The sequence below is a fragment of the Lactuca serriola genome, chromosome 3 (assembly GCF_051521515.1).
Source record: "Lactuca serriola cultivar US96UC23 chromosome 3, Lser_US96UC23_V15, whole genome shotgun sequence".
NCBI classification, from domain to species: Eukaryota; Viridiplantae; Streptophyta; class Magnoliopsida; order Asterales; family Asteraceae; genus Lactuca; species Lactuca serriola.
Window position 1 is genome coordinate 93,024,049 of NC_136410.1, and position 13,751 is coordinate 93,037,799.

At 35.6% G+C, this 13,751-nt stretch overlaps 1 protein-coding gene across 1 annotated transcript; it reads left to right on the top strand.

Annotated features, from left to right (window-relative positions):
* Window positions 1–559: 559 nt before the first annotated feature.
* On the top strand, window positions 560–8,097 carry LOC145094584 (cysteine-rich receptor-like protein kinase 2). Its single transcript, XM_079032726.1, has 8 exons — window positions 560–971; window positions 5,621–6,018; window positions 6,092–6,211; window positions 6,490–6,620; window positions 6,744–6,948; window positions 7,051–7,282; window positions 7,437–7,590; window positions 7,683–8,097. Exons 1-8 carry the CDS (start codon window positions 595–597, stop codon window positions 7,992–7,994), a joined length of 1,929 nt encoding a protein of 642 aa, XP_078888852.1. The 5' UTR covers window positions 560–594; the 3' UTR covers window positions 7,995–8,097.
* The last annotated feature ends 5,654 nt before the right edge of the window (window positions 8,098–13,751 follow it).

Below are 13,751 nucleotides of genomic sequence, written 5' to 3' on the forward strand. Positions count from 1 at the left end.
GAAGTGAATAAGGCGGATTCGAGGAAGAAGGTATTACCGGCAACGCCTTTAGCGGCAACAAAACTTTTTAGCGGCGACAAAGTGTTGCATCACCACTAAAAGCCCTTGCCGCCGCTAATTGCTTTGCCTGTAATGCCTTTATTTCTTGTAGTGAATGTTTTAATTTGTTTTTTACTTTTATAGTTGCTCAAGATTATTAGTTTGCTTACAAAGAAAAACATATATATAATCCATATAATAATGCTTTTCAAATTCATTACCCAAATATATAGAAAATATACATGTCTATATAGTCTATATAGTTGAAATTACGTTAGTTCATAAATGAATGAGATAGTGTCTCTATTCATTAACAAATTAATTTGTAGTATATTCTAATAAACTATATTCTAATAAACTTCAACATGGATGGTATATGATATATATAAATTGAACATGGATAGATTCTAATAAACTTCAACTATATAAATAATCAACGTGGGCATATTCCAACAAACTTTAACAATATAAATAGCCACTTATGTTCTCTCAGGTTTAATACCTTGCATAAGAGAAAAAAATAAACATAAAACCCAAGAAAAAAGCAGAGTTGCGATGACAAAAGGGTGGTTCTTTGGGTGGCAAGCCGTGGCGTTCTCCTATCTGTTTATAATATTTTTCACAACCCTTGTGACATCACAACCACAAACTAACCTACTACTTAGATCATGCAGCTTACTGAACTCGAGGAGTTTCTTCACCAATCTTAATGAGACCTTTAGGGAGGTCAGAAGACAATTATCCGACAACAACACCTACTTTGCAACTGCTGAGCAGTCTCGCAACAGGGAACCCGTCTACATGATGGCACAATGCAGACTTTATATGTCAACGGCTGACTGCCTTGATTGTTATGATGTGGCCACTTCAAATGCACGTTCTTGTGCAGCTGCGACTGGTGCCCGAGCTGTTCTGGATGGCTGCTTTCTCAGGTTAGTAGTTTGCATCCCTGCTTTCCTTAATTTTACAATTGTATCGTGTAGTGGGGTTGGTACGAGGTTAGTTTATAGATGATAAAAGATGAAAGTTTAGTTTGAAAAAAAAAATTGCAGTTCCTTGATTAATCAATTAATCAACAATTGTTTGGAAAAACTAGACACAAAAAGTGGAGTTTCACTCCTCACCGGTCACCTCTAACCAAATCCGAAACGAAATCGTTGATCAAAACCAAATAATATAAAATATGAAAAAATATTAATAAGTTTGTTGATGAATCAAAATTGATAATTGGTCCAAAAACTATATACAAAAAGTTGAGTTTCACCCCTCGTGTCAAACTAAATCGAAACACAAATCATCGATAGAAGCCACACACAAAATCAAATAATATAAAAGATGTAAAAATTACTTCGTAAAAAAAAAAAAAAAAAGAAAGAAAGAGAGTTTGTTAATGAATGCAATCAATAACCATTGGTTGCATAAATTAGATACAAAAATGTGGGGTTTCACGTCATCTCCAACTAAACCCAAAAGAGCAAAACATATGTGATCAGTAGGGGTGAGCAAAAACCGTATCCCAACAAAAATTAACCGTAAAAACCGCATAAACCGCAATCGATTAACCGCAACCGCAATAAAAACTGATAGTGAGTTTTTTTTTCCAAAATCCGCAAACATGCGGTGCGGTGCGGTTATTGGTTTTCAAAAACCGCAAAAAAAACTGGACCGCACCGTATATATTATATACAATTTTTTTTATTAATTATTAACATATTAAATATTAAAAATAAGACAGGTTTCATGGATGAAAAAATAGATAAATAGTAGAACACAAAAGTATTTTATGTTTAACTTTAAAAAATTGTGAAATTAGACAATTTTAAGATATTTATTATTATTAACTATTGGTTTTATGTTTTTAAGATATTAGTTGTTTGTGATTTAAGTTAATTTTCTTATATCTTAAGGTTTTTTATATTATTACAAATAATATATTTGAACTATTAAAACCGTTTAAGCTCTTAACTGTGGTTAAAAACCACACAAAATAACGACACCAAATTGATGCGATTAATAACCGCAACACAAAAAGTATTAATGGTGAAGTTTTAGCTAATAACCGCAACGAACCGCATTCACCACTAGTCATCAGACATATAAACCAAATTATTATAAAATGTGTAAAAATGATAATTTGAAAAATAGAGTTTAATAATGAATCCCAATCAACAATTGGTTGCAAAAAGTAGATATTAAAATAATAATAATAATAATAATAATAATAATAATAATAATAATAATAATAATAAGTGGAGTTTCACCCCTCACGGCTAACCAAATCCAAGAGCAAATCATTGACCGTAAGTTGACACAAGGATCAAATAATATAATAGATCCATAAAAGTTGAGTTTGTAAAAAGATGGAGTTCCTTGGCGAATCCAAATCAATATTTGGTTGCACAAACTAGGTAAAAAAAAGTTTCAACCCAATGAGAATGATGGATATTTATTTTAAAAATGCATAAGGAAGACTATAGAGCAACTCCAATCCATTTTTATTAAATTATATTAATTAATTATAAATATAAAATTTGATTTTTTTTCAAATTTATAACAAATTTAAATACATATTGAAAAAACAAAATAATGTATTTACCAAAACATATAATTAAAATATATATTACAAACGATAACATATGATATTAAACATATGTATAATATTTATTTAAAGTGTACATGTGTAATATTTCTATAAATGTATGTATATTATTTATTTATAAGTGTGTAATAAATATTTATTTAATATTATTGTAGTGAAAAAAAATATAGATTATATGTTTATTAAAACTAAATTAGTAGGAAAAATATGTATGATAATCTGTGTATGTTGATAGAATGAAATATACTAATACTATATATATATATATATATATATATATATATATATATATATATATATATATATATATATATATATATATATATATATATATATATAGGGTTAGGTTATTTTGTTTTCATTATCTATTATGTGCATGTATGATTAATTCTGGACCAATCATTTTAGTTATTTTAACAAAGTAATTAATGCATATTACATGTTGAAGATATAATGACTATTAATTACATCTTCAGCATTTAATATGCATTAATTATTTTCTTAAAATAACTAAAATGATTGGTCCAGAATCAATCATACATACACACAATAGATAGTGAAAACATTTGAACCTAACTCTCTTTCTCTCTCTCTCTCTCTCTCTCTCTATATATATATATATATATATATATATATATATATATATATATACTAGGGTTAAAAAATTAGGAAAAAAATAAAATAAAGTTAGAAATGAAACACTATTTATTGTATTGACTTATTAGCTTATTAATTTTTTTTAGTCGGTGTTTGGGAGTGCTTCTCAAATTGGTTGATGATCTTATTCGGTGTTTGGAAATACTTCTCAAATTGACTTACTAGCTTATTAATTTTTTACAAAACAATTAAATTAAAAAGATATTTAGATTGCTCAAAAAGTCTTTTGAAATCACTTTTTGGCTATAGAAAAAGAAAGACTTATAAAAAATGAACAAATCGTGCTTTTTGGCTTTTTGGTGACTTTTAGTCATTTTACCAAGAAAAACTAAACCAAACATTTTTTAAAACAAATTTGTTGATTTTTTTGTTTTTTTATTATAAAAGTTAACCCAAACATTTTTTAAAGTCTCATTTTGCAAAAATTTATAATCTATAAGACTAGAAGGAGTAATGTCAAACTTATCACGGTCTATATAGTCCACACCTAGGATTTGACACACTGTTTCATATTTTTGCCATTTACAGTGCTTTATTGACACTCTTATTTTTTTTTATTAAATTAATTAATATTAGAAATTAAAATTTCAAACAAGTTATTTTTTATAAAATCTAAAATTTCATTAAACTACAAAATAAAAGTACAACACCAAAAAAATACAACATACAATTTAAATTTAATTACTAAACCTAGAATTTAAAACACAAAACATATAAATTTAAATAACAAAACCTAGATATTATATTTATTTTGTAGTCTCTTTTTTTTCGCTTTTAACACAATTTATTTTCCGTATCCGGTAAGATTGGTAGTGTTTCTTGTTAAGATCGTCATGACACGATTTTTTTCTTTCTCATGTGGACCTTAAAATATTGCTCCAACATTAACTTCAAGCTATCAATTTTTGGTTGTTAGATGGGTGTCACCCGAACCACTTTTCATCGCTTTTCCCTTCACTTCATTTGCTCTCTTCCCCATAGGACGAGTGATTCTTGTAACCTTAAAAGTCTCATCTTTACTGAAGTTAATTCTGACATACGCATCGGAGGGTTGACTATAAGTTGTTTCGAAAGTTTTTGTTCTTCTAGAAGAACCATCCATGAACATTTCTGAACTTTCGATATATTGCCACTCTTTTTACAGCTTGACGATAATCTACACATGAATAAATTTGAAACATGTCCGTTGTTTATTCCGGAAAAATGGTAAAGCTTTTTGCAAAATTGATTCAGCGTTTACACCACGTTGTGATTGTCGTTTCATAGTTTAAACACTACAATATTAAACATCGGCACAACTTTGTTGACGTTTTTCGACTTCAAGAAAAAATTTTCCTTTTTCCTATTGTCTTCACAATTCATTTATGCAACTAAACGCCTAGTAAATTTTTAGAAAAAAAGTGGTCGAGTCTTGTGTTTTTCCGACCGTCAAATCATCAGAAACATCTACCCAAACATGAGCCAACGTCGTTTCTTCCTCTGTGGTCCATTTCTGTAGAGCTGCCTTTCCTCTTTTCGTGGGTTATGGTCGAGCCGCTTTCGACTCCGAACCCGTTTCAGGTATGACTTCAGGTTGTGTTTGAGTTTGGAATTAGGTTTGGGTTTAGATTGGCCAGTAAGGGAGATGGTCAAATGTGTTGAAAAAATTTTCCATTTGTCATTGGATTTGATATTAGAGGTTCATTTCAGGTTGGTTTTGAAATTGTGGTCGGTTTTGGAATTATAGTTGGAAGTGGAAATATGGTTGGTTTGAGAATTGTAGTTGGTTTTTGACATGATATGGGTAGTAAGCACCACCAGAGTGGAAATTAGGAGATGAATAAATAGGTCGATCGCTTTGACTTTGGATAAAAGTGTGTGATCAAAGTGAGATTGAGTTTGTGTTAATTTCGGGTGTTTTTTTTTTGTTAGTTTTTTTGGTATTTTTTTGAAGTTCCTATGGTTAGAAGAGGAAGCCATTTTTCACAAAAATAAGAGTTTTTGAGTTAAAATTTGAAGAAGATAATGTGGTATGAAATGTGGTAGTTAGTGGTATTTATATGGGTTTAAAAAAGGGTCAAATTTGAAATCTTTTTGAAAAAAAATAGGTCAAAAAATTTTAAAAACTGTCAAAAATTCAAAAAAAAATTAAATCTCTCTCTCCACCAAGATGCCACACCGAACTCGGCATGCCGAGTATGTGGCCCGGTGTTCACCGATCGCCCACGTCAGTTTTTGCCGACTGAAACCGAGTCCTGTTCGTGAAGACTAACGACTTTTCTCAAAACCACTTTTATGTTTAAAAAGCGCTCCTAAATATATGCTTTTCTACTTTTCCGTATACAGGTACGATACTAGACGTTTCTACGATGAGTCAACACAACCAGGAAATGTTGGCTTATGTGGAAACCGCACTGCAATTAGGCCAAAACGTTTCCAAACAGCATTGGACGGATTGTTATTAAATCTCACAATAGCCACGCCTAGAATCAAGGATCTGTTTGCAGCCTCCTCTAGTAATATTGCTCGTAGCAATAAAAGTGTCTACGCTATAGCACAATGTGCACCAACATTAGCACCCAACGGTTGCAAGGAATGCCTACAGATGGCATATTCCAACATAATGAATTGTTTACCTTTCGTTGATGGAAGGGCACTAGATACAGGGTGTTTTATGAGATACTCGTCCACACCCTTTTTCAGCAAGAATAAAACAACGATCATTGAACCCTTTCTTGTGCAAGGTAAAACCTCTTATAATTATCTACTAAATAAATCTCTAGCGTTATAGGAGGTGCTAACATATTTAAATGTAAGATTCGAGCCATAAGGGAGTTATTATTGGCGGAGTTCTTGGCAGCGTAGGCTTACTGAGCGTCGTTTTTCTGGCCATAATTATCTGGTGTCGTCGATTGAAAAAGAAAAACACAAAAAAAGGTTAGCACGGATCAACTATCTTTTAGTCCATATTTATACATATTGAAAATAATTCAAATAATCAGGCGTATATAATTTTGCTTTTGTGGGACCAAAGTAATACGATGAACCGCAGATATATTATTAATTATTAAAGGGCAAGCTTCATTTCCTTACTTTACGAACTTTTGTAAATGTATTTGGGCTTTTTAGGTCTGCACAATACATAGACGATTTAAATAGAATTAATATGAGTGTGAAATTCACAATTATATATCATATGATTTTCAACGTACCAGGTTACTTATATGGGCAAAGTGATAGACTACAAGATCCATTGAAGTATCGTTACCGTGATTTAAAGAAGGCAACAAAGAACTTCTCCGATGATTACAAACTTGGAGAAGGAGGATTTGGAGAAGTATACAAGGTTAGTTTCTGTAGGTTTAGTACTTTTATTCTTGTCAATTGATTTTAGGCTATGTTATTTAAGTAGGGGACTTAACATTCTTTTTGATCTTCCATTCGACTAATTTTGCCATACATTCAATAGGGTGAGGTAAAGACTGGAAATACAATTGCAGTGAAAAAACTACTCGTTAGTAGTGCAAATGCGGAATTTCAGAGTGAAGTTCGAGTACTTAGTAATGTCCATCATCGAAACCTGATACGCCTTCTTGGGTGTTGTAGTGAGGGACCAGAGTTGCTTCTAGTCCTTGAGTACATGGAAAATGGAAGCCTTGAAAAGTTCTTATATGGTTAGATTTTATTTCATGCAATCAAATTATAATCTTAGAAATTATAATATTATCATGTTTTACGAGTAGAACTTATATGTTTTATTGATTTTGAATACTTAGGTGAAAGAAAGGGGATTCTTAACTGGAAACAACGTTATGAGGTTATTTGTGGCACAGCAAAGGGTCTTGCTTATCTACATGAACAATACCATGTGACAATTATCCATAGGGATATAAATCCACGCAACATTTTACTTGATAAAGATTTTCAACCAAAAATTGCAGATTTTGGACTTGCAAGGCTTTTACCCGAGGAACAAACCCATATTAGCACTAGAGTAGCCGGAACATTGTACGTCAATTTATAGTATATATAATATTAGTCAACAACAAAGTAATTATGAACACGCAAAACATTAAGATATCTTATTAAAACGTACTCATATATCTTGAAGTTGCTTTTCATTTCTCACGTAAATTAGTAGTAACTAGTTCTCTATCTGCAGTGGCTATACAGCACCAGAATATGCTATTCATGGACAGGTGTCTGAGAAATCTGACACCTACAGTTTTGGTATCGTCGTACTTGAAATTATCAGCGGCAAGAAGTGTACTGATGTGTTGGACTTGTCGCATCCAGACCAATACCTTCTTGAATATGTATGTTCAAACAAAAATAGCAATAAGTAATATATATAATCATTAAATCCATTTTTTTTTTTGATTTACGATATTCTTTGATGTATATGTAGGCTTGGAGCGTGTACGAGAATCAAGTGCCCTTAAACCTTATTGACGAAGCAGTTGACCGAAGTGAGTGCACAGAACGTGATGTGATGAAAATCATAGAAATAGCATTGATGTGCACTCAGTCAGTAGTTTCCGAGAGGCCAAAAATGTCTGAAGTTTTAATGCTTTTAAATGATCGATCAGGAGACCACAAGCCACCAAATAGATTGCCTTTCAATGTTTCATATTTAAACGTTCATGTTGATGATCCCTCATATGTTGCTTCAAGCACATCAAACGCTGTCGCATCATTGACTGAACTCACCGGTCGCTAATTTATTACGATATTGAAATAAATTATCTTGTTTAAAAGATGTTTGAAGTTGTATGTAGATTTTGTGGTAATTTTATTAATAATTTATTTGTATTTTTCATTAATTTGGTTGTTGGAAGTAGTTTGTATCATTAACCTGCATGTGTACCTTACATCCTCTAGTATTTTACGGTGGATTCTATGAACCAAAGATTGCATTTCAAAATAAAAGATATGAATGTTTTTTGGAATTGTCGCACGTATGTGGAAGAATGAAAATTAAGTGGGTTAAGAAGTGCTATTTTGAACTAGTCTTTGCAGAAGGTATATAAGGATTTGACAAGAAAATAAACGACAATAATAGAAGAATGAAAGAAAATATATCACAGGAGAAAGGAAAGATAGGATTTTTAAGAAAAATCTGATTTTGAAATAATTCCAGCTAAGTGTTCTATACAACTATATGTAATTGATCACGAATTAGTCCCTTAAATTTGCATATATTTTTTGTCTTTTTAGTCCGTATCCAACTTAAAATGACCAAATTGCCTTTAAAGAGTTGTTATTTTATTTTTATTTTTTTGTTATTCTTTTAAGAAATTTATATTATAAAAAAAGGAAAATAAAATTCCACTCACCGTCACACCCTCCCCCTCTCTATTTGTGTATCTCTCTCAGAAACAAAATCCCACCGGTTGTCGGGTCATCACCTCCGCCCACTACCAGATAAAATCTTCTTAGCTTAAGTCGTCGCCGCTACTTTATCTCCTACTACCATCAGTCAACATCACCACAAGGTAACCAGAGCACATTTATTTTTGTCCATCTCCTCCATGTACATACAAGGAGATCCAACAATGGTATGAACACACACATATGAAATTAGTTTTCAAAATTTGATTGTCGTATTTCAATCATTTCCCGCCATTATTGGACCTCCATCATCGCCATCTATACTCTATCACCATTTCTCTCTCCATATCTTTTGCATGTCTACTTAGATCTGCTAAGATCCTTCAATTCACCTTCATCGTCCCTACTTTTAGTTTAATGTCACCCTATCATCTTCTCTGGCAAACCTGAAAGAGTGATGTTTGTATATCTACAAATCTAATTTTTACTGTAAATCCATGGAGCTTTTAAACGATGGTGGAGGCAGAGCAGAAGTTCAATCAAACATAGTAGAAAACCGAAAATTAACTTTATAATTTGAATGAGACGGAGCTCCTTGTAGAGGAAGAGAACTGTTTGAACATTCTCTACACAAGATCAAACATGCACTAATACTCACAATAAAAGAAGGAATAAGATCAAACATGCACTAATACTCACAGTAAAAGAAGGAACATGCAATCTGAAGATAGGACAATTTTCTGTGTATTACTCATTCATGAAAACAGAAAATACATGCATACACATCCTACGCCCTAGATGTAACATCCCAAAATACATGCCAAATTTTTTTTTAAATACATTATTATATAAAACCATTGGTGTAAAAACACATTCATATTAATATCTCATGTCAAAACCAAAGTGTCAATAGCCAAAACACATTATCATAAAACCATATCAGAGTGTAATCCCAAAGATCTCATGTGCGGAAAACATACAGTGATGCGTTGCGATCAAGCCGGCTCCATTCCTTTGAAAGCGAGTACCTGTAACCAAAATTGTAAACCGTAAGCACAAAGCTTAGTGAGTTCCCTCATCATACCACATACCATACGGTCATATAACATACATATACTGTCAGGCATATCTGGGTGCCCGACCTACCCCTTCGGTCCTCTCGACCGGATACTGCCTAGCATATCTGGGTGCTAGCGTCCCCTTCGGTCCTCTCGACCGGATACTGCCTAGCATACATGGGTGCTGGCCTCCCCTTCGATATCTTTCAACCGCTAACCGGGGACTATTTCACCCCTAACACTACCACTTAAAGCATAGCATAAAAACATAAGTCATATACTACCTAGCAAATCTGGGTGTTGGCCTACCCCTTCGGTCCTGTTGACCGGTAAGTGGGGACTATTTCACCCCCTACTACTACCAGATAATATCATATCACATATCATAATTTGTCTAGCATAGTTGTGTACTAATCTACCCCTTCGGCCCTATCGATCGGTAACTGGGGACTATTTCACCCCCTACTACCACTATCACATAACATCATATCATGCTAGCACATAAACATAACAGGTAGTAGCAAACATAGACAATTATCACAAAGACAATCATCTAACAACAACTCCTACTGGTGGGCCGACATTGTGGCCGTAGACCCACCACCACTGGAAGGTAACTCACCACACACTGCTGAAGTCTCGTAGACACAATCCCACACTGCTGAAGTCCCGCAGACTCAACCCCAGCTGCTGGCTGACAGATTCCCGAACTATCAACACCAAAATAACACCCAATTAATAATTGGGTCCCATTACATAACCACAAGTACATTCTTTGGATAATTACTACATTACCCCAAGCGTGGCTTATGTAACGCCCCGTTCCTAAGAGTACCTAACTGTGAGTCCCCGGGATTTAAGAGAAATGATATTTTGGTCATCTTGTGGGAAAAGTGGAAAATGAGGGACAAGTATGAAATTTGGGGACTCGCCAAGTACGCCCAGCGTAAGCTGGGATTGCGCCCAGCGTAATTGGGTGAGTGGACGCGGGTGCAAGGCTGAGTACGCCCAGCGTACTAGAGGTACGCCCATCGTACTCTCAGAGTTCTAAAACCCAAAAATTAGGGTCAGGCACTATATAAGGAACATGTTGGTTCATACCCTAGCCTCCTTAAGCTCACCCTTAACCTCAGAAACCCTAGAAACCCGTATTCCCTCCATTGTTGGGTGTGTTTGGCCTTCGAAAGCTCATTTTGGCAAAAGAGAAACTAGAAGAAGAAAAGGGAAGTTGTCAAAGAAGGAAAGGAACGATTGAAGCTTGTAGATCTGAAGATATATCATCCTTTGGAGCTTATTTGAGGTATAAAGCTTCTTGCTTGCCATTTATTTTGCATAGATCTAAGTGTTGTGAAGTTTTAGCATCTTTCTTGTCCTAAAAGTGCTCATCTTGATGCATGTTTTGAGTTAGCCGAGATCATCTGTCCTTTCAGACCTTTGGAGAGGTCTTGAGTGAGAAAAATGAGGTCCCAAGGGCTGTGGTTGTTTCTTGTGTGAGATATGTGGGTCTTAATGGATTAAGACCTTGGATTAAGAGCTTTATGGACGTCCCAAGTGATAAAGTTTGAGACTTTATGAATCTTAGGCATGTTTGGCCTAAGGATATGAAGTTTGGGCTTAAGAGCTTAAGCCATTAAGAAGTTATAAGGACTTAATGAGTAGCGAAGTTACGCCCCACGTAACATGTGAGTACGCCCCGCGTAGCGAGTCAGTGCCCCGATCCCCTGTTGCGAATCAGCGTGTACGCCCATCGTACCAAGGAGGGTACGCCCAGCGTACTCGCTCTGTTGGGTTTTCATTTTGGGCCTTAGGGTTTGGGCTGTTATTTGAGTTGCTGGATTTTGGGCCGTGACTGGACATTATTGGATAGAATCTTTTAGGCCCATTGGTTATTATGGATCATCAGTTTAGGCCCATTTGTTGAGGTTGGCCCAATTTAGTAAATTGGGCCAATAATGGGCTTTATTTTGGACTTATGGACTTTGGGCCATTGGTGGGCTTGGGAGCTTACCTAGTGTTGGGTCGGATTGAGTTAGGGGTAAAATGGTCAATTTACCCTTAGAAGAGTATTGTGCTTGGCCTAATGTTTATTTGTGCTATGTTGGCTAGTTCGGGATTTTCGGTGAGTCGGTGATTCGAGAATCTGCTTCCTCAGTTCAGAGTTTCGGCAGTGCGAGGTGAGTTATCCTCACTATATCGACAGTGTCTAAGGCACCAAGGTCGGCCCTTTATCGGATTGAGATCCGGGTATTTGTTGTTATGTTATTGCTTTGATATGTTTTCATCCTGGTAGCTAGGATGGTATATGTTAGAGACCTGGTTAAGGTCGGCTCCCTGATATGTAGGGTGATGCTATGCTAGTGACCGGTTAGGTCGGTATCCTGGTTAGGGTGATGATATGTTATGTGATCTGTTTGATCGGCTTGTTGACTATGAATTCTTATATGATTGTATGTTTATGTGCACATGGTTGTTTGGACTGGAGTTGAGTTGAGGCGGGTCCTACTTTGTGTTGTAAGCCAAGATACCCAGGGCGGACCGGTTGTCCCGAAGGCCGAGCGAGCGGTCCGGATAGACTGTAGGCCCCAAGAGGGCGGACCAGACGTGCTGAGGCTCGGAGAGCGGACCAGGCCGACTGAAGGCCCGGTGCGGGTGGACCAGTCATACTGTAGACTCAGAGAGTGGATCAGGTGGATTGAAGGCCCGGAGTGGGCGAACCAATCACACTGTAGAGTCGATGTATATGGCTAGACTCGGAGGGTGGACCAGGTGGACTGTTGGTCGGTGCGGCGGACCAGTCACACAGTAGACCCGAAGTGCATGGTTGTTCTGTGATCGGATATGATATGGCATGTTATGTGTGTATGGTATCTGTGGTTGGTATTTTGGGGATATCTCACTAAGCTTTCGGGCTTACAGTTGTGGTTTAATGTTTTCAGGTTCTTCAGGAGACCGTGGCAAGACGAAGGCGTGATCGTACCACTCCTCATGTTTATGTTGTGAAGTGATTCTGGGAATACTCTAAAGAAATTGTATTGAAAACCTTTTTGTAATAATTTAATGAAATCGGGTTGTTTTTGAAAAGTTTAAATTGGTTGGAATTTTTCGGTCGTTACAAGTTGGTATCAGAACCTTGGTTTGGTTGAATTGGAGGAACACTCGTGTGACTCCAGTCTAAAATCGAGGAGAGTTTTCAAAAGAGAATTTAAAATGGTTTTCAAAATGAGTAAAGGAGGACGCGGAGGTACGATCAGCCGGAGCCAATAAGTAACCCCAAAATACCATACATGATATTTGTTTTTGAGCTTTGATAGAACAGCATGCTAGTTCTAGGCTAGGGATCTTCAGTATTTCATGATAATGTTTCCTGATTTTGATGCCTGTTAGCCTAGGGTTTCCTTGTGGGACATTTCCAGTGTTCCTCTAGTAGTGAGGGTTGAGCGTTTGTTATGCATGTTTTCACTAGGGTGTTGTGGTAGTACTTCATACAAATATCGGTAGGTGTGGAAGGTAGTATGGGCCCGTACTACTGAAAGCATAGGACCCATACGCATATCAGGGAAACCATGACCTCTAGGGTTGGATTGAGAGTTGGTTCCCAGGATAGTGGGAAGAATTTGAGATTTTGTGGTGTTTTTTCAGTATGGAGATTCCGAGGCATGCTGGAAATGGATCCGGGTCAGGATCGGGAGTAGGAGAGGGAGTTCCGGGCGGATCAGTACCGCCCGAGGTTATTGGTCAGATGAGCATATGCGAGTTGGATGCGAGGATTCATGAGATCCTGCGTGATGAGATTGCTGCGTTGTTCCCAGCGTACTAGAGGTACGCCCAGCGTACTCTCAGAGTTCTAAAACCCTAAAATTAGGGTCAGCCACTGTTGGATTAGTGTCTAAGTCCATAACTATTTTGGTATGTACTTGACCCGATGGTGCATGGTCCTTTTGGGTTGCCTTCACCAAAGCAACTTGATAGGATGAATTATGGAGAGAAAGGATTCAATATGATTTGTTAATATATTATGAGAATAATATATTAAAGAAGAAATCATATTGTTTAACTAATATTAGTCAATAATTATATGGTAATTAGTT

Coding starts and splice junctions, on each gene's coding strand:
- LOC145094584 (XM_079032726.1), top strand. CDS start 595: ATGACAAAAGGGTGGTTCTTTGGGTGGCAAGCCGTGGCGTTCTCCTAT. Junction 6,019..6,091: donor TGAACCCTTTCTTGTGCAAG/GTAAAACCTCTT, acceptor TTTAAATGTAAG/ATTCGAGCCATAAGGGAGTT. Junction 7,591..7,682: donor ACCAATACCTTCTTGAATAT/GTATGTTCAAAC, acceptor ATGTATATGTAG/GCTTGGAGCGTGTACGAGAA.